Consider the following 21,098-nt stretch of genomic DNA (forward strand, 5'->3'; position numbering starts at 1 on the left):
GCGGAGCAGGCACTTCAAAAGATAAAGGGCCGAGGGAAGGGAGGTAGATCGGCAGCCGCCGGTGCTGGGGTGACAGCACCCCTTCCCTGGGCCTTCTCCTGCGGGCCGTCCGGCCGTCTTGTCTGTGTTCGCCCCGTGGCGTTCCCAGGATCCTCCCGGCAGGTCACACGAGGCCAGGCCAGCCTGCACTTGACGTTCCTGACAGGTGAATAAATCATGCTTTTATGGCTGCGTCAGGCTTTGGGCCCGGCAGACTGATAAGCAGCCGGTGAGCTGGGGTAACCCGGGAAGTGAGAGGCCTCCTGCAGGAGCCGGCTCCGGCTCTCCGCCTCCCAAGGACCTGGGGCTCGGGGAGGCCAGGAGCTGTGCCAGGGTCAGGGCTGGGCCCGGGCTCCTCTGACTCAGAGGGCAGCCCTTGTCTCAACAGTAAAAACCAGCACGGAGCCCGTGGCGTGTGCCAGGCCTGCCCGGGATCCGTGTCCCTGAACTTATCCTGACGGCAGCACGGCTTCCAGACGAGGAGGCCGAGGTCCGGGGAGGGAACGACTCAGCTCCCACAGCAGAGAGGCCTGGAGCCGGGGCTAGAGCAGCGGTTCTCAACCTGTGGGTCGCGACCCCTTTGGCGGTCGAACGACCCTTTCACAGGGGTCGCCTAAGACCATCCTGCCTATCAGATATTTACATGACAATTCATAACAGTAGCGACATGACAGTGACGAAGTAGCAACGAAAATCATTTTATGGTTGGGTCACAACATGAGGAGCTGTATTTAAAGGGCCAGAAGGTTGAGAACCACTGCACTAGAGGCACCCCAGGACTTGCTGGACATTTATCCCAAGGCCCTGAGCTGAGGGCTTTACATGCATCGTCTCATTTCCTCTTTTTTTTTTTTTTTTTAATAATACGTTTTTATTGATTTCAAAGAGAGAGAGGAAGGGAGAGAGAGATAGAGATAGAAACATCCATGCTGAGAATCATGGATTGGCTGCCTCCTGCACGCCCCCTACTGGGGATTGAGCCTGCAACTCAGGCACGTGCCCTGACCGGGAATCGAACCGGCGACCTCTCCATGCACAGGATGATGCTCAACCAACTGAGCCACTCTGGCCGGGCTCATTCCCTCTGCTTGACACCCGATGAGGGGGGTGCTAGTACGCGCAGCAAGGCGCAGGCGGTTCAAGACCCCCCTTGCTTTTGACACCAACTTAAAGTGCAAGGGTCTCCAATAATTCACCGGAAGGACACAGAGAGCTCAGAAAAGCCTGCCCACCCCTGCTTACGGAGCGTTACAGTGAGAGGATGCTGATTCAATCGGCCGAGGGAGGCGGGCACAGGGCCGGGCCCAGGAGACGTCCCGTGCCAGCTGCCGGGTGTCCTCTCGCCGCGGAGTCGTGCCCACAGCGCTGGCTTGTCCCAGCCACGCCGAGTGGCAGTATACAGGCGCACGCCGCCCAGCGCCGGGTGCGCTCTGAGAACCGGCCATTTGGCGATTTTGTTGCTCTGCGAACATCACAGCGTGCGTGCCACGCCCCTGGTGGCACAGCTCACCACACACCCAGGCTGTACGGCCAGCCCACGGCTCCCAGGCTACAGGCCTGGACAGCACGTTCCTGTACAAAACAACACGAGGTTAAATCCAGCACAAGAGAAGACGATGCCATCAAAGGCGTGGTAAACGCGAGATGCATGAGGCTGCAGGTGCCACACAACTTACTGTTTACAGCAAACTTTAAAAATACCTTTTATTGATTTCAGGGAGGAAGGGAGAGGCGGGGGGGGGGGGCGGGGAGAAGCATCGATGATGAGAGAGAATCATGGATCGGCTGCCTCCTGCACACCCCCTACTGGGGATGAGCCCGAAACCTGGGCATGTGCCCTGACCGGGACTCCAACCCGCACGTGACCTCCTGGTTCTTAGGCCGATGCTCGACCACTGAGCCACGTGGGGTCGGGCCAGGTCTTGTTTACTTTTTTCTTTTTAATCTTCACCCGAGGATATTTTTTCTATTGATTTTCAGAGAGAGTGGGAGAGAGAGGGAGAGACAGAGAGAAACACCAATGTGAGAGACACATCGATTGGTTGCTCCCGAATGCCCCCGACCAGGGCCGGAAGCCTGCAACCGAGGTGCATGCCCTTGACCAGAATCGAACCCCGGGCCCTTCAGTCCGAAGGCCGACGGTCTATCCACTGAGCCAAACCGGTTAGGGCCGGGCCCTGTTTACTTTCTAAGATCTTCTCGGTTGCCCTCCGGAGACTGGGCTAGAGGCAGGGTGAGCGGGTGGGGGTGTCACCAGGGCACTGCATATGCCAGGGGTTCCCAAAGGTGTAGACGGAGTCGGCGAAGACTATCCACCCTCTTCCTATGGTGGAGTCCTATCCATCCCGAGAGTGGGGCTTACCTAGGGGTCCCTGTTTGGGCGCCATATGTTGGGGTCCAACCCCAGCAGGTCCAGGGGTCCCCAAAGGTGTGGACGGAGTTGTTGAAGAAGGAATGCCTTTCCTTCCTCTTCTGGTCTGGATCTCCATTGAAGTTTTGGTTAGGATATCCAGCCAGGTTCTGTGTCCATGTTCTCTTGCTAGGTTCTCCAGCCAGGTTTTCCAGGTTCTCCAGCCAGGTTCTGTAGCCATGTTCCCTCGCTAGGTTCTCCAGCCAGGTTCTGTCCAGGTTCTCCAGCCAGGTTCAGTCACCAGGTTCTAGTCAGGTTCTCTTGCCATGTTCTATCCAGGTTCTGTAGCCAGGTTCTGTCTCTAGGTTCTTCAGCCAGGTTCTCTTGCTAGGTTCTGTCTCTAGGTTCTGTTGCCAGTTTCTGTCCAGGATCTTTTGCCATGTTCTCTCCAGCGAAGTTCTTCTGTCTCTAGGTTCTGTGTAGGTTCTGTGTCTAGGTTCTGTGTCCAGGTTCTGTGTCTCTTGGTTCTGTCTTCTAAGTTCTGTGTCCTGTTGTCTTGTTACATCTGTATTTATACCAGTTGATTCAATCCTATCAATCTCTATCACAAAGGTTAGGGCGTTTCTTATCTCCATTCCAGGGAGTAAAGATTATGTAGCTTAAGCATGATTGTTTGTAGTTAAAGTGATTAATTATTGAAAACCTATTTGAAGAAATAATGACAGAAAACTTCCCCCACCTGGTGAAAGAAATAGACTTACAGGTCCAGGAAGCGCAGAGAACCCCAAACAAAAGGAATCCAAAGAGGACCACACCAAGACACATCATAATTAAAGTGCCAAGAGCAAAAGACAAAGAGAGAATCTTAAAAGCAGCAAGAGAAAGAAACTCAGTTACCTACAAGGGAGTACCCATACGACTGTCAGCTGATTTCTCAACAGAAACTTTGCAGGCCAGAAGGGAATGGCAAGAAATATTCAAAGTGATGAATACCAAGAACCTACAACCAAGATTATTTTATCCAGCAAAGCTATCATTCAGAACTGAAGGTCAGATAAAGAGCTTCACAGATAAGGAAAAGCTAAAGGAGTTCATCACCACCAAACCAGTATTATATGAAATGCTGAAAGGTATCCTTTAAGAAGAGGAAGAAGAAAAAGGTAAAGATACAAATTATGAACAACAAACATGCATCTATCAACAAGTGAATCTAAGAATCAAGTGAATAATCTGGTGATCATAATAGAATCAGGGACATAGAAAGGGAATGGACTGACTATTCTTGGGGGGGAAAGGGGTGTGGGAGATGCGGGAAGAGACTGGACAAAAATCGTGCACCTATGGATGAGGACAGTGGGTGGGGAATGAGGGCGGAGGGTGGGGCGGGAACTGGGAGGAGGGGAGTTATGGGGGAAAAAAAGAGGAACAAATGTAATAATCTGAACAATAAAGATTTAATTAAAAAAAATAAAGTGATTAATTACCCGCCTGGCACGTAGTTGAGGGGTTTTATTCCCTCCCTAACTTCAGGGGAAAATCCCTACCTGGGGAAACAATCTTTCTCAGAGAGGAGACCTTGGTTAAAACACATAGTGCCAAGAAGGTGAGCAAACATATTAAGAACAGTATGCCATATATGCCAGGTCCTTTGAAACAGCAAGGATGGACCGGCTCCCGGCAGCTCCCCACCCGGAGTCCTCAGCTGAGCCACAACGCTGCAGGGATGCTTGGCATGATCTTCTCCGCTTTTATGAGTCCAGGGACTTGTAACCAAGTTTCCACCCCGGGGCCTGTTCATATCTTTTAAACCAGTGATGGCGAACCTACGACACGCGTGTCAAAGGTGACACGCGAACTCATTTTTTTGGGTTGATTTTTATTTGTTAAATGGCATTTAAATATATAAAATAAATATCAAAGATATAAATCTTTGTTTTACTATGGTTGAAAACACCAAAAATTTCTATATGTGACACGGCACCAGAGTTAAGTTAGGGTTTTTCAGAATGCTGGCACGCCGAGCTCAGGAGGTTCGCCGTCACTGCTTTAAACTGCACGTGGCTGTCGTGTCTCTGCTGTGCAGACCCAGCCCGGAGCCCCATGTTCTCCGCGGGCTCTCCCAGGCAATGGTGGCTGCGTCCACAGTGACGGGCTGAGGCCGGCCAGGGGTCAGGTGTCCCTCTTTTACCAGCAGGGGGACACGGCATTGGGTTCGGTAATGATCCAGGGTCACGTGTATTCCAACGTTTATCCGGTTTCTCTGACAATCTAATTCGTTTGACCGAGCGAAGAGCTGGAAAATGATGGTGGGGGTGGTTAGGCACCTGATGGCTAGGTTCCTTCTCAGAAGTATCTTCTTATCGACAGACGAGGCCGCATGCTTCTCTGACTCTATGGCCCTGTGGGTCTCCAGGAGGCACGTGGAGGGTGTGAGGCAGTGTCTGAGCAGAATCCTGCCCTCGCAGGTAAGGGCCAGTGGTTGGCTGGGTAGGGCCTCCTCCTAGGGAGAGACGGCCATATTACACCTCACCCCAGGGCCTTTGCACTGCCTTTCCCCTGCCTGCAGAGCTCCTCCCCCATGTCTCAGAGCTGATTCCTTCCTGTCACTCAGATCTCTGCTCAAAGGCTAGCTCTCCAAAAGCCTTCCTGACGCTCTGTCTAAAGTGGTCCCAACCCACCCCCAGTCACAATCTCATCCTATTCGCTTCTCAGCCTCCATCACTACTTAGCATGACCGACAAGTGTTCGCCCGCTTGCCATCTGCGCTCCCCCACGGAGGGCAGCTCTGCGAGGGCGAGGCCCAGGAGTCTCTGGTTTATTGCTCTCTCTCCAGAACCAAGAGCACTGCCTGGCACATAGTGGACACGCAACACGCATTTGTTGAATGAACAAACATGTTCTTGGGTGGGGGGGCCACAGGGGTGACTCTTACCATGTGAAGTGGGGGGCCACCTCATGCTTGGAGTGGGAATCGCACACCTAAAATAGCGAAAAACTAGGGGATAGTATCGCAGAAACCTCTCAGCAGGGACTTGCAACAGAAAAAGCGGGAAGGGGTGGGTGCCGCCAGGTGATTATCTGGAACCTTCCGGAGGGGACGGGAGTAGAGAGAGGAGCAAACAGCCTGCTTCCCTCTGGTCTCCATCCCAGGCAGCAGGACAGGCCCCTGGAATTCCTCTTCACTTTTGCACAGAAAGAGACGCGCCTTCGGGGATGGGTGGGGCCTACATCGGTCTGGGAGGGTCAGCTGACCGGCGGCCAGCCAACCTGTGACGCCTGGGAGCAGCATTTTTTTTATATTAAAAAGCCACTTTTCTCGGAGAAATGCGGCGGATACATTAAGCTGTCGCCTGTTCTTTGGAGAGCCGTTATTAATGGAAAACAATAGATTAATAGTTTTAAAACGCGTGTTCAATAAGTAATTTTTATGGCTCTGGATAGAGCCCATTAAACATTTCTGTGTGTTATTATAAAGAAGTTTTAAGCGTAAAATCATAAAGTCAATAATCAGAGAATTAGTCACAGCGGCCAGCCACAGGCCATTAGTTTCAGGCGCTGTCAGGGACACCTGTGGCTGCGGGAGGTGGGGCCGGGGACACGGGCCGCCTGCCACCTCCGAGACACTGGAGGGGACAGCAGGCAGGTGTGAGCCTCGGACGCCAGGCAAATATTTACGAAGTGCAAACGTGAGTGCAAACTGAAAACGATCCAGGTCAATTTGCACATCGCGGGCGCAGACACTTTATTTCCCCAGCCGCCGTGGGCCAGGGGCGAGCCTCCAGCTCCTGCTAAAGATAGAGATGGAGGCCGCGCGCTTTTAAAAGGAGAGCTGGTCGCCGGAGACACCCCTCAGAAGGGCTTCTGGAGCCGTTTTCTGAAAAATGGCGCTTTCATCTCCCAGCAAATACACAACTGAGTCAAGCATTTGCGAACGAAACGGTGGGCTTTTAAAAAACGGCTTCTGAAAGTCATGACAACAGCGATACAACGAATACAAAATAATATTGAATGTAAAGAGTAATTTAACGTTAAATTTTTTTTTTTAAAAAGTAAAACAAGATAATTAGGGAAGCTTGAAAAAATCCAAAGAAGATAATAGAACTACCCATAATCTCTCTACACAGAGATGTTCTGTTTCTGTTTCATTCCTTCAACAAATGTTTATTGCAAATGTTTTATGCCTGACGCTGCTCTGGGCACTAGGGAGGCAGTGATGAACCAAACAGACACTCCTGGCCCCGTGGAGCTGGCATGGGGGCGGAGGGGGGGGAGCTACAGCAACAAATATAATAAGTAAAGTAGAAGGCAGGTTAGAAGGTGTAAGTGCTGCGTAAGCAGAGGGCAGGATAGAGGTGATAAGAGGGTGGGCCTCACAGAGAAGGAAGATGCTATTTGGATAAAGACTTGAAGGAGGTGGGAGTGAGCTCGCAGGTACCTAAGACAAGGGAGCTCCAGGCAGGGGGAGGGCAGTGCAAAGGCCCTGAGGCAGGACTGTGCCCAGCGTGCTTGATAAATAGCTGGGAGGCTGGTGGGGCTGGAGCAGAGGAAGGGAGGTGAGGAAATGGGAGAGGAGGTGAGGGGCCAAATCAGGACTTCGGCTTTTCCCAGGCGTGAACAATGGAGAGGTTTGAGCAGAGGAGGAACATGATCTGCCCCAGGTTTGAAACCGATTCCACTGGCTGCTGCGTCCCCAACTGCCTGCATTTTTTTTTTGTCAAATGTGATTACTTCTGCATCCTGATTCCCGATGGTGACTTCATTTTTTAAGCGGGATACTCGGCCTGCTTGGTGCAGGAGGAGGTGGGTTTGGGAAATAGTTCCTACAGGGACACCTGATGTCTCTTGGGAAGCTCCCATTCAGGGAGGGTGAACGGGCTAAGCCTGGGCACGGAGGCTGAGAAAGGCATCTGTGGAGATGGAGCGAGAGAGACAGAAGACGGGGGAGACCCAGGCTCTGTGCTCTAGAAGTTGCTGGGCATAGGTAGTTCTCAGAAGACCACTAGGTGTGTTAACCTAGCTCAGATGCTGCCTCCTCCAGGCAGTCTTCCTGATTGTCGATCACTCCTCCTCTGTGCATTGTACCTGCCTCTATCTTTGCAACTGCCACCCTGATTCCTAACACAGCCACCTCCTACTGGATCTGGGAGTGTCTGTGTTGGGAGGACACACCCAGTGTTTGCCTTAGGGTCTGGCACACAGTAGGTGCTTAGCAAGTGCTTCATGCCATGAACACATGGTGCTGCCAGATTCACAGAGGCTGACCGACCTTGGAGCTGATGGAGCAGAAGCGTCAGGGCCCCTCCCTTGCACTCTGGCCCCTTATGTGCTGCCAAGACCATATGACTGGAAAGTTAGCAGAAGTAAGGTTGTTTTTTTTTGAAGATGCCTTTCCCTCAAACTGTAGGAGCTTTAGGCCCCACACGACCAGGGAAGGCTCAGGGAAGCAGGTTTCAGAGCTCGGGTTCGAGGGGTGCCCATCAGAGGGGGAGAGACGCTTCTTTGGGGGCCAGGGCGCTGCCCTGATCCAGGCAGCCGCTGAAGGCCTGTGGGGTGGGGGCGGGGGGTTGTAGCTCCCTGGGCACTCTTGTTGCTTAAACTCACTGCCTGGCTCCTGAGGGGGTGCAGACCGCCCCACGGAGCCTGGTATTTCCCTTCTCTTCTCTTCTTCTCCTCACCGCCATTTCCTCTTTCCTTCATTTCTTTTTTTTAAAAAAATGTTTTTATTGACTTTAGGAGTGAGGTAGGGGGAGGGAGGGAGGGGGAGAGAGAGAGAGAGAAAGAGAGAGAGAGAGAGAGAGAGAGAGAGAGAGAGAGAGAGAGAGAGAGATGAGAGAGAAACACCCATCAGCTGCCTCCTGCACACCCCCTCCTGGGATTGAGCCCGCTTCCCGGGCATGTGCCCTGACGGAGAATTGAAACAGTGACCTCTTGGTTCATGGGTTGACGCTCAACCGCTGAGCCACGCCGCTGGGCTTCCCTTCATTTCTTTGTCCTCCCTCCCCTGACCAAGCCCAGAGTTTCTCCCGAGGGGGCTGTGGTCATAGTGGGGGAAGAAATTTCAGGAAGTGTCCTGTCCCTTCTCCTTCTCTTCCTGTCTGCAGTCGCCTTCCGCTTTGACGCCTCCACAATCCCCGTCCGCACTTGGGCTCCGTCATTTACCTACTCTGAGCCTCAACGGCCTCATCTGTAAAATGGGCCTCAGAAAGCCCACCCTCTGAGACATCTGTGAGGGTCAAAGGAGACAAGGTGCGGACACATGTTTGTCACCCATCAAGGAAGATTCGGGCACCGGTCCTTGTTCTGTCCGACAAACGTCCCCCAGCCGGGAGGGCTGCCCTGGTGGGGCTGGACGGCCAGAGCCCGGAAGCCGGACCCAGGTTCTGCGTCCCTGCCGCTCCCTCCCTCCTGTCCGAGAGGATGGCCGGCTTCCCGTCAGCGATGTTAATCATATTGCTGTGCGGAGTCACTGACCTCTAATTGCGACCCGTTAACTGTGCTTTCCTCTTTCATTTGCACGTGGATTTGCCCCGCTTCCAGAAAGCAAATTACAGGCTGGGAATCAGAATATTTCAGAGACGGGTGAAGGGGTTGCAGCAGAGTGACCGCTACATAATGAAGTGCTCAGTGTTAAGGTCCAGGCTGGGCCAAGAGAGCGGCCACTGCCGACCCATGTCCACGCAGGTACCGACTCGGGGCCTGGGGTGGGGGTGGGGCATCCCAGGTTGGCTTATCTCCGGAAGCCATGGCTCCTGAGCCTGAGGGTGTGGCCCGGCCAAGCAGGGGCGGCTGGAGGTGCAGCCTGGCACCTCTCACTTATGGGCCCTGCTGGGTGTCCAGTTCCATTGGGCTTTTGTCTGAGCAAGTTGGGAGGAGGTGGGATGGGGTGGAGGGATATTAAAGGTTTGTGGACTAATGTTCTTGACGTCCTGTCATAGCTGGCCCAGGGGACAGCAGGAGGACGGGACTATCACCAAAGCTGCAAAGTTGTGTCCTTGTGTCCTTTCTCTCGACGCTTCTTGCCCTGGGTAACGGGAAAGGATTATAGACTTTAGGTCATGAAAGGACCTCAGACGCAATCAGGTGAAGTGTCTCATTTCAACAGGAAACAGAGGCTTCTCCCCAAATCCAGCAGTGAGCTCCTTCCTTGTCTCCCAGATCCCTCCCCTGCCCGGGGGCGGGGTGCGGGGAGAGCTCTCTGAGCTAAACATGACTTGGGTAGGGGGCAGGTTACAAACCCAACTGCCTACAGGGACCAAACCCACAGCAGAAATGAGGGTGCCAGACTGAGGGGGCAGTCAAGAATTGTGTTCATGTCTTCATTCATGTAGCAAACTTTATGCCACTCACCCCGTACTGGGCACTGTGGTGCCCGCTCTGTAAATGTCAGATATCAAAATGCAGTGGGTGCTATTATAATCTCTCCTCAACGATGAGAGACGAAGCAGAGAGAGACTGGGAGACGTGTCCAAGGTCCCCCAGCTGGTAAGTGGCAGAGCCGGGCTGTGAGCGTCCCCCAGCCTCATCTGGCCAGAGCTTCAAACTTTTTAAGAGAAATTAGAGCCCAACTGGTGTGGCTCCATGGTTGAGCGTCGACCTATGAGCCGGGAGGTCATGGTTCCCTTCCCGGTCAGGGCCCAGGCCCAGGTTGCGGGCTCGATCCGCAGTATGGGGCTTGCAGGAGGCAGCCGATCAATGATTCTGTCTCATCATTGATGTTTCTATCTCTCTCTCCTTCTCCCTTCCTCCCTGAAATCAATAAAAAAATTGTTTTAAAAAAGAGAAATTAGAGCCCTGACCTGTTGACTCAGTGGACAGAGCATCGGCCTGCAGACTGAGGGGTCCCAGGTTCGATTCCGGTCAAGGGCATGTACCTTGGTTGCAGGCACATCCCAGTAGGGAGTGTGCAAGAGGCAGCTGATCGATGTTTCTCTCTCATTGATGTTTCTAACTCTCTATCCCTTTCCCTCTCTGTAAAAAATCAATTATATATATATATATATATATATATATATATATATATTTTAAAAAGAGATTAAAAATCCTTAATTGTATGTAAAAATCTCCTAATTTTAAAAAGTTGACTTTAGTTTTGTAGACATTGTGTGGCTCAAAGAAAATACTGAATTTGGCCTGGGCAACCCCTGCTCGGTACAAAGGAGATGGACCAAGAAGAGAAAGAGGAGAGAGGGGGGAGGGAGAGAAGAGGAAAGGTGAAATCAAAGGAGCCTGGAGCGAAAAGCCTGCCTATGGCAATCACTACTCACGCAACAAGCATTTATTAAACACCTACTGTATGCCAGGTGCTGTGCTAGGGCCAAGGGAACAGGTGTGAGGAAGACACAGGAGGCGCTCACAGTTGCATTCTCGCCTGGCCTGAATGAATTTTAAAGCAAGGGCGCCTTGGCAGGAGGAGTTCTTGGGCAGAGGGGCGACCCTCTGCGGTCCCATCGTGTCCCAGCCTTAAGGAGCAGGTACGGAGCCAGCGGGCATCTCTCCACCCACTTGCCTGGTCAGGGGCGCAATGACCGCGCCACGCCTGGTGTGGGTCCTTCTGGGCATCGCAGGGCCTCCTCCCCGGAGCCCCAGGCTTGCCGCCAGGTTCTGGGACCTGCAGGGGCTGTCACTTGGCCTTCGCCCTCGGCCTGGGCCTGTCATTCTGGGAGCTGCCGCCAGGGGGCCAGGGTGGCCGGTGTCCTGCGACGCCGGGAGAGTTGCTGAGAAAAGCGGATGCGCTCGGGGCTGAGGCGCCTGCTTTGTCTCCAGCGACCTGCCGCGGAGGCCTGGCGCCCAGCACCCCTCATCAGGGGAGGCGTGGGAGCCGGCGGGGGCCCCCGCCCGCGCCCCAGGACACCGACGCAGCGAGGTGCGCAGCCTGCAGGCGACAGAAGAGAGGTCCCCGCTGTCCCAGCCCCCTCCCCGCCCGCCACACACGTCCCCCGCCTGAGAACCTCATCGAACTGACTGATTCATTCCCGGCGACTTCTGCAGCCGCTGCTGCTTCCCCATCTGCACCTTGAACTTGCATTAAGTTTTAATTAAAGCCGTTTCACTGGCCTTGCCCTTGGCTAAATGCAGCCGCGGGCACAGGGCACATAGATATTTAATAGCCTGCCTCTCCCCGCTGAAGGCCCAGGGTGCCCCAGGGTGTACCCGAGCCATGCCCGCTCACTGGCGATCCACACGCTCGCTTAAGTGTGCCCACAGGCCCTGAGCGGGAGGCGTGCAATAACTATTCATTGCCCTGGGTTAAGTGTGCCCAGGGGCACCCGCAAACTCAATGCAGTGATTAGCAATTGCTCCCTGTGAAGGCTGCCCGGGGTCCTGCTCCATGTCCTGGCCCTAAATATAGCCTCCGCGTGGGGCCTTAAAGGGCACCGCGTTTTTGCTGCGCTTGGTGGTGTCTTCCTTCCCTTCTTGAAGCAGAATTGCTTCTCTCCTACCGAAAGCCCGGCCGCCAGGGCTCGCCTGCCTTCCCCCAGGCTGCAGCGGGCAGACGGGGTGTGGGGCAGAGCGACGGCTTCGGCGTGGCCAGGGGAAATGCCCAGTCCTCCTGGTCTTCTCACCAAACCCTGGACATCCCCCTCTCCTCCTCTCCGCTCCCCGAGGCCCCATGGCATCCACACCTCGCCAGCTGCGCCCGGACTCCAGCTGCCCCGTGTTCGGTGAGGGCAGCAGCTGAGGCAACCACATTTCCCTGGGTCTGTTGACACTCGAGTCCCAGAACATAAATGATTTTCTTGTCTTAATGAGCAAACAACCCTGCTGCTCGCTCTCCCGCGGCCTCCTGCTGGGGTAATTGCCGCTGAGTGCTCTGGCAGCAATGTTTACTCACTCACCTTGCCTACTGCTTGCCTTACTTACCCAACCGGGGGTGGGGGGGGAGTGGGGGGTGTCTTCCTCTTTGTTCTGCGGTCCGGCCCTGGCCCCTGGCCCCCCCCAGGAAGCGCCAGTGGACAGGGAGGGCAGGAGCTACTTTCTGGAGAATTCCGCCGGCAGGTGCTTGGGGACGGGCGCAGGCAGGACTGCTGGAATCCTGTGAGTGTGGTGGACAGTGCCAACTCTCTCGGGCCCTTGTCTTGGCAGCCAAAGCTGGAAGCTTCCCCTAGTTGCCTCAAGGCAGAGGCCTGAGGCCCTCTGAGGGGCCCCTGAGTCCTTCCAGTGACGGGGAGCTCACTCCTTCAAGACCACCTGTTCCTGCCCGGCTCTTTCCCCAAACTCTTCTGCGGGTTCCCTGCAGCCTCCTCGAAGGAGGTGTCCTCTCTCCGTTTCAATTTTCTTTTCTTTCCTTTTTTTTTCTTTTCTTCCTCACTCGAGGATATTTTTTTCCATTGATTTTAGAGTGGAAGAGAGAGGGAAAGACAGAGAGAAACACTGATGTGAGAGAAACACATCAATTGGTTGCCTCCTGCACCTGACCAGGGCCCGGGCCGGGAGGAGCCTGCAACTGAGGTACGTGCCCTTGACCAGAACCAAACCTGGGACTCTTCAGTCCGCAGGCCGATGCTCTAGCACTGAGCCAAATGGGCTAGGCGCTAGGGCCACATTTCTTTAAAAATTTAAAAAAAGAATTAATTTCAGAGAAGAAGGGAGAGGGAAAGAGAGATAGAAACATCAATGGTGAGAAAATCATTGGTCGCCTGCTGCCTGCATGTCCCCTACTGGGGATGGAGCCCGAAACCCGGGCATGTGCCCTGGCCAGGAATCGAACCGTGACTTCCTGGTTCATAGGCCATCACTCAACTACCGAGCCACGCCGGCCGGGCCATTTCACATCCCCCTGAATATTTGAGGGATAAGTCAGCTTTGCCTTCCTTAAGTCTCCTCCTGAACTCCTCCTGCACGTCCTCCTAGGAGGGGTCTAGGCACCTCTTCCTGCCCGCCTCCCAACACCCAGGCACCCACTTTATTCAAGACCCCAAATGCCAATGTCCCATCCAAGCGTGGCCAATGGAACCGAGGCCAAGACTCCCGGTGTGCCTGGCCTGGGTGGCACTGGCGGTCTGGGTGGCTCTGCTGGTGGGTGACAGTGCGTTCATTCCTTCAGCCATAGAGCGCACCTGCTGTGTACCAGCCCTCCTGCAGGGGGTCTTCTCCCCCAACCTAGGGAGCACATGTCCAGTCTGCCTTCCTCCCTGAGCGGCCTGTGTCCTGCCTCCTTGTCCTGCCATCCTCTCCTTGGCCCCTCAGGCATGCCTTCTCCTTGACCCCCTGGTGACTGTATCTCCTTGGCCAGACTGTCTGAGGGGAGCTGGTGGCTTCTCGGGGAGATGCCGGCCTGATGGGATTGAGCCTGGGCACCACCACCACCAGGGCCTCTGTCAGAAGCAAGAGCTTCAGCGGCAGGAGGTCAGTGTGGGCAGCAGCCCTGCTGGGGACCCCCAGGGGGGTCTCGAGGCATAGGCCTTCGGAACTGCTGTTGGGAGCAGCTCCGTGCAGTTTGCCGCCCTGCGGTGCTGATTCAAATGTCCACCTGCGAGACCGGACAGATTTAGGCAGGCGGCTTCGAAAATTGGGCCCCATTAGCGTCAAGTGCTCCCGCACGGCAGACGAGGGGCTCCTGCAATCACGCACTCGCGTCCTGATCATGGTGGCAGGAGATAATTACGTCTCTTTAAATAGCCCAAAGTTGCCGTGTAAGAGAAGACGGCTCACATGACATTTGCTCCCAGCTCGCTTCCTGCTAAAAATATCCCGGCGAAATAATATTTCCTGGCTGCGTCGGAGCAGCAGCCCCTGCCTGGCCTGGGCTCCCTGACACTTGGCATCTGGTCCAGGGGCTGGTCCGGAGGTGGGAGGGGAGCATCTCCCCAGAGCTGCTGCCGCTCTGCCTGGGCAGCAGTGACAAGTGGCACCGCTTGCCCACCAGTCCGACCCAGGAGCGCCCCTAATGCCCACCCTTCCCAGCTTCATTGCTCTCTGGTCCCCTCTGTGTTCCTCCCTCTCCTGGGCACCTGGCCCCCATGGGCCCACCCACCCCTCCTGTTCTTAACCCCATCTTGGCCGCGCATTTCTGAATTGCTTGGGACAAAGAGACCTTGGCTGTCCCAGGGGGGCATGCGTGTTTGGGGGGTGGGTGGGGTGTGCAGAGTGGATCATCTACTGGAGGCCCCCACACCAGGGTCTTTGGACTCCTGGGAGGTTCCGAGATGCAGGGGTCTAAGAACAAAGATGGGAGGAGTCTGCATCCCTCTCAGGCTCTCAGGGCTGTGAGCTGACAGCGGGTGAGACCCCCTGACCTAGACCCTGGATGTGTTAACTATTCTGTTCAGCTCGGGGTGCATACTGAGAAAGCCTGGAATCTGAGAGACCACTGCCTGCCTCCAGGGAATTTGAATGCCACGGAGCTCCGTAAGCTACGTTCCGTGGATCAGAGGCTTTATCCTGTGTGGGTAGATCAGAGATGACTAAGACTCTACATTGTATAGAATTGTATCATGGACCACATTTCAGAATGGGGCTTCTGGTGAGTTTAGGGCATTGGAGATGATCTTTTTTTTAAAAAAATATTTTTATTAATTTCAGAGGGGAAGGGAGTGGGAGAGAGAGAGATGGAAACACCAATGATGAGGGAGAATCATTGATCAGCTGCCTCCTGCACGCCCCCCATGCTGGGGATCGAGCCGGCAACCCAGGCATATGTCCTTGACCGGAATCGAACCCGGGACCCTTCAGTCCACAGGCTGAGGCTCTATCTACTGAGCCAAACCAGCTAGGGCTGGAGATGGTCTTGCTGAGCCCCCAAACATCCTTTCCCTTATTCATGATGCTTGCAACCCCTTTATGTGGGGACGGATGCGTTCATTGAGCAACTGCAGAGCTGCCTTCAGTGCAGCACCCGCCCCCGTGAGAGGGCTGACACAGTGAAGTTCTCGCTAAAGTGCAAACAACTGCTATGAGCTCTAGCCCCCAAGAGCAGCGTTGGTCATGGAAGGGCCGGGTCACCAGAGCCGAAGGCAGTCTTGGCAGACATTCCTCCAGCGTCTCAGGGCAGCCCTGCTCCTGGCACCTGCCTCCTCAGGGGCCTTCGCACGTGGCAGGGCCCCCGGGGGGGTTGGGGCGGCCTCTCTCTCCTCTTCATCCCTGCAGCCAAATTCCCGTGCAGGCAGCGAGGCCACACACCAAGTAACCTCGTGTCACCCATTCGGGAAGCGTGCTGCGCTGGCCATGGGCGTGGCCCCGCCGAAGGCCCTGCCACCAGCCTTTCGTCCACACACCTGCCAAGTGTGTGCTTTTCCGTGTCACCTGTCCTCTCCCCTCCAGTGTCGTCCCAGCCGGATCCAGAGGTCTCGGCTCAGAACCCCAAGCAGAGACAAATGAGTTTCCCGTCCAAAGAGGCTCCTGCGATCAGGGGTGCCTGAGCCTGAGACCCTCCCGGCTACCAGTCCGGAGCCTTCCCTGTGACGGAGAGCGGGAACTTCGAGGCGGTCAGCCTCCGGCGGCTGGGCGCTCCGGGCCCAGGTCAGTGTCCTGATTTCCGCATCGGCTGTCCTGCCCCTTCCGGAGGCCTCTCTCTCTCAGGCCACTGACACCACGGGGAGGAGGAGATGAGGAGAGCAGCTCTGTGGGGTCGGCTGAAATAGGGCCTTTGCTACGTATGCCCCTGAGGCCTGGTACCCTTGCCAGGTGGACCCCGTGGGAGGACAGCCACAGGGCACAGGATGCATCCTGCCACGTGCAGCTCATTCTTTCTTGCCCCACCAGGCGGTCCAGGGAGCCTCAGGGAAGCTGGCCATAGGGTAGCCCTGAGCCTGGGATGGGCTGAGATGGCCGCCCCATCCTCTGGTGGGCAGAGAGCCCCCCCCCCCAGCCCTCTTTCCCTAGCCCCGTGGCCCTTTCTCTTGTGCCAGGGCTTCCCTTCCTGGGCCCCACAAGGTGCCACACCAGCCGGGGAAGCACTGGGTCAGGCACAGTGACTGGAGGGGGCCTGAGATCTAAGTGGAGGCAGCAAGCATTTGTTTGAGATAAAAAGGAAAAAAGCATTGCAGTCGGGGCCAAGTGATGCCCCGGTGCTGGGTGAAGGCCGGGGCTTCTATGAGGCAGGGGGGTGATCACAGGGGAGAGGAAGGCATTGCCCTCGGGGCGGATCCGCTAAGCTCTCCAGCCCGCCCTGCTGCTGCTGCTTCTACAGGACTGTCCTCCACGGCCAGTCCTCCTGGCCGGGGCCCCCTCCCTGTGCGCTTTACACACCGCTGTTTGGAGACGGTGTTGGCTGGCCCAGCCCACAGGTCATTTTGCCTCTAACATTCCAAAGGGTCAAGGAGCCAAGCGAGGCCTTCCCCTGGGTGGGCGGCCCCGACCCCCTTTGGAGCCAGTTCCTGTATGTGATTTCTCTCAGTCGTGACGTTGCCGACGGGAGGGGCGGGGTGGGCACATCAGCCTGCTCGCTGCGGACCTGGTGAGCAGTCGCTTACCTTCTCGGACCCCAGGCTTTCACCTGCGCGGGGAACATGGGTACCTGTGGTGAGGATGGAGGTGACGGCCTCAGGAGCTCAGTGGAGCTCCAGGCTCGAGGTGAGCCCTTGCCATTCGGACCCGCCCGCCATCTGTGTGGGCTCGGATCCTCCGTCACTTACTAGGTTAGGCTCCTGGCAAAGAGGACTGTGCCATGCAACTTACTTTTTTTTCAGGGGAAGGACAGAGCGAAACATCAACCTGAGAGAAACACATCGATGGGTTGCCTCCTGCACGCGCCCGACCAGGGCCTGGGCCGGGGAGGAGCCTGCACCCGAGCTACGTGCCCTTGACGAGAATCGAACCCTGAGAATCGAACCTGGGACTCTTCGGTCTGCAGGCCGACGCTCTATCCGCTGAGCCACACCGGCCAGGGCTGCAACTTACGTTTTAACCTGAGACGAACCCTCTTCTAAACGTGGTGTGTGTCCTCCTGGCTGGGCCGCTGGGATGCGTGAATTACAAGGGGCTTTCAGTGAAAGCCCGGCTACCAGACAACCTGGTGTTCGCAAAACCACCAGGAGCAAAACCCATTGAAATGCAGCCTGAGGAAGTACACATAATTCGCAAACGATGTCGCTCGCTTTCATCTCCGACTTCCGCACTGTCCTCAATAGAAGACAGACGCGGGGAGATTTGACTCAGATGGGAAGGGTGCAGGAATGCCCCGTTACCAGGATGTGATGTTTCGGTGCTGCAGAAAAATGTAATTGTATTCAGAGCTGTACTTAAAGATTAAAAGGGGGGCTGCCTACCACATCCAGCCCCCAATTCACAATTAGAGCCAAGGAAAAGGCGGTGTGTATGTGTGCGTATGTGTGTGCGTGCATATGTGTGTGTGTGTGTGTGTGTGTGTGTGTGTAGGGGGTTTCTAATAGCCTGCTAAAAATGGAAGTGTTTTTTTGCAAGGTTTTACACATTTCAGCTGTTTTTATTTGAACAGTTTCCTGCAGTAATGACGTTGATTTTGAAAAGGGAGGGCTAGGATTTTATCCGACAGTAATTCACAGAGGGCCTGGCGTGTGGGAGGCCCCGTGGGCGGCGCAGGAGGGACCAGAGGCCACCAGATTCCTGTTCCCTTCGGGGTCGGTTCTGGAAGGGGACAGAAGAAAGGCCGGGGAGTTAGCATGGAGAGCAGGGGGCTGGGGGGAGGACCCAAGGGCAGAGGACCTTTTCGTGGGTAAATAACACGCAAAAACAGCTCGGCACCAGCAGCAAGGACGTCATAGGGAGACTTTCCGGCCTCTCTGGAAAGATTTAGGGATGTTCTCTTGCTCATTCATGAATTGAATCTCAGTGGCCAGAGGGAACCTCTCCCCCTGCTTCCAGCACACCTTCCCCGCCCTCCCTGCGGCCCTAGCCCTTTCTGCTCCCATTATAGCTATGGGTGCCCGGGCCTGCCTCTCCCTCCAGGCGGCGAACTCCTTGCCAGCAGGGGCTGCGTCTCCTTCAGCCTTTTATTCTTCACGCGCCTTATCGAACGGCCCTGCCCTTGGTAAGCACTTAATTCACGCTGGTTGGACTGAGTGTTCACTAGGAATTCTTTAAAAATGTTTTAGGCAAAGAACATGTCTCTGTGTAAACATGTGACGAATACGCTGGAATATTAATGCGCCAGGATTGCCTAAGTGCCCGGTGGTCAACAGATTTCTTTTCTTTTAATCTTTTCTCCCCCTCTCCCTGTTCCTCCCCCCGCCCCCCAAGTGGTTAGAGCCTATAGGAGATACTCTGATTATTTAAGGTCAGAGGCGTCAGGACCAGTGGAGGCAACGCAGAGTCAGTCCGGCCCGGAGAGGAGCATCCAGGGGGGCGGTGTAGCTCCAGCTGTTGGGATTTTAAAGCCGGGCAACCGACAGAAAGGCCTCGAGGGGTCAGGCAGGGAGTGTGACTGAGGGAGGGTGAGGACACCCAGGGCCTGAGTGCAGGAGGGCAGAGGCGGAAAAGCTCAGGGCAGGAGACCCCAGGGCAGTGATGGCGAACCTTTTGAGCTCGGCGTGTCAGCATTTTGAAAAACCCAAATTTAACTCCGGTGCTGTGTCACATATAGAAATTTGTTGATCTTTGCAACCATAGTAACACAAAGATTTATATTTTTGATATTTATTTTAGATATTTAAATGCCATTTAACAAAGAAAAATCAACCAAAAAAAATGAGTTCGCGTGTCACCTCTGACACGCGTGTCATAGGTTCGCCATCACTGCCCTAGGGAGTGGGGGGGACTTTGCTGAACTGGCAGCCACCGGACCCACCAAAGACAGCCCCCTCCCCCCCCCCCTTAGCTGGGGCCGATTCCCGCCTGGTAGAGAGGCGGCCAGTGTGTGGCCAAATCGCCTGATTTTCCAGGAGACGCTGGTCATAAAAGTTTGTCAATTAATTAAAGAAAATATTGAAAACCCTCTGCAGGCCAAACCAAACATGTGTAAGGGCTGCATGTGACCCGAGAGCCAGAATTTGCAAGCTCCAACCTAGCGGTTCTCAACTGGAGGCGTGTCCTGGCCTCCCAGGGGACACTCAGCCATGGACGGAGGCCTTTGCAATGGTCACAGCTCAGGGGCATGCTGCTGCCTCTGGTGGGGGGCCAGGGGTGCTGCTGAGCTCCGGACAGTGCACGGGAGACCTCTCTACGCGCAACAAAGGCCCGTCCGGCCCAGAGCGTCCACAGAGCTGAGGCGGCTCTGGTTGTGTGGTTCCTGGGCCCGGGCCGAGGTCTTTTGCCTCAAGTAGGAACGGCTCAGAGATGAACCTCTGGTGGCATCAGCCGGGCAGCGAGCCAGGGCCAGGGCTCTTTGCAGAAATTCTGATTCCATTTCAAAAACAGCTCTTGATGCCACATGTTCTCAAAAAGCGCCGCAGGCCGGAGATCTGAAATGTAGCCAATGAAAATGGCCCCTAACCCAGTGCTGGAGCTTGACCTCCCCAAACCTCTGCCTCCCATCTGTACGAGGGGACACGTGTGGCCCATTCAGCAGGGGGTCAGAGGATTTGGCTCCCGTAGGAGGAGGGCTGACCTCTGCTTCCTTCTGGAAGATCCGGGAAAGCATTGCCTGCCTCAGCGGCCGCATCGACCACTGCTCCCTGCCCACCATCCCCAGGACCCGAGAGCACCCAACAGGAATGCCTTCTGCTGCCTCTTCCCAGTTCCAAACGGCGGGACCAGCCGCCATGGGAGTTTCTCGGCGCTTCACTCACCAACCTCTCGCTGGACAGGCTGGTGCAAGGCTATGGCCCTTCTCCCCCCCCACAGTCTCCCCCGAAGGGCCTCACCCTCAGGAGGCCTCGGGGGACCCTCTCCCCCCACCGTTCTTCCAAAGGGACCGACTCTGACCTCTGGCCGCGTCTCCTCCTCTCCCAGTGCAGAGCGTTCCTCAGAGAAAGCGGGGCCCCCAGGACTCCCACCCAAGGGCAGCACCCCCTCCCAGCTGTCCTGCCCGGCTCATCGCATCCCAGGGCCTTGAGACCCAGCAAAAGGAGGCGGGGTGGGGGGGTGGGGGGGTCAGTGCCTGCAAACAGGAGGGAAACTGAGGCCGGGAGCCCAGGATCACACCTCTGGGATAGGACCCTCCGGCGGCCGAAGGCCCTGTCCTCTCGTTTCTGAAGCTCTGTTCTCCCTCCACTGCTTCCTCCCTGAAGCAGGCGCTTGGTCCGTTCCTGCAAACAGCCAAACCTGTGGGAAGGAGCTGGGCATCATCTCCCTTTCTCCCAGAGCAATGCAGTCAGCACGGTCCTAGGCTCCCTGGGAAAAGCGGGGTCCCCCGGACACCCTGACTTCGGCCACGCTGTCCTCGGGTGCGAGGACCTCCTCCACAGCCCCCTCCCTGGGGTCTCGAGGCCTTCTGTCACCCTAACTGATGGTCTAGGAACTCTCAGGCCAGAGCAGGCCCCCACCCAGCCACCAGGAAGTCCCCTTCTGCTGGGGACACATCCACTGCCCTAACCGTGCATCCTGCGACCGTGTGGTGGCAGCAGCCAGGCCCAGGGCCCATCCGAGGGCCTCAGGACCATGGGAGGCACAAGGTGGGCCCAGCAGCGCCCCCTGCCCCCCACCAGTTCTTACTGCTCAGCCGCTGCCAGCAAAACCAGCCGCCTGGCCCTCGTCAGGTGAGCCCTCTGTCCTCCACCTCCCAGAAGCCCCCAGCCTCATCCGTGAGGGTCAGAGAGACCCCGAGGCCTGGAGTCACCCCCAGCCTCATCCATGAGGGTCAGAGAGACCCCGAGGCCTGGAGTCACCCCCAGCCTCATCCATGAGGGTCAGAGAG

General features: G+C 55.8%; 1 protein-coding gene across 1 annotated transcript; it reads left to right on the plus strand.

Moving 5' to 3' along the window:
- Positions 1-1,683: 1,683 nt before the first annotated feature.
- On the plus strand, positions 1,684-20,776 carry C3H1orf127 (chromosome 3 C1orf127 homolog). Its single transcript, XM_059686254.1, is given in 10 exon segments — positions 1,684-1,699; positions 4,757-4,854; positions 7,025-7,189; positions 8,927-9,070; positions 15,772-15,847; positions 16,091-16,171; positions 16,518-16,614; positions 19,870-19,943; positions 19,946-20,049; positions 20,546-20,776. Coding segments are annotated over 10 exon segments (1,086 nt in total).
- The last annotated feature ends 322 nt before the right edge of the window (positions 20,777-21,098 follow it).

This window comes from Myotis daubentonii, chromosome 3 (assembly GCF_963259705.1).
Source record: "Myotis daubentonii chromosome 3, mMyoDau2.1, whole genome shotgun sequence".
Classification (NCBI taxonomy): domain Eukaryota; kingdom Metazoa; phylum Chordata; class Mammalia; order Chiroptera; family Vespertilionidae; genus Myotis; species Myotis daubentonii.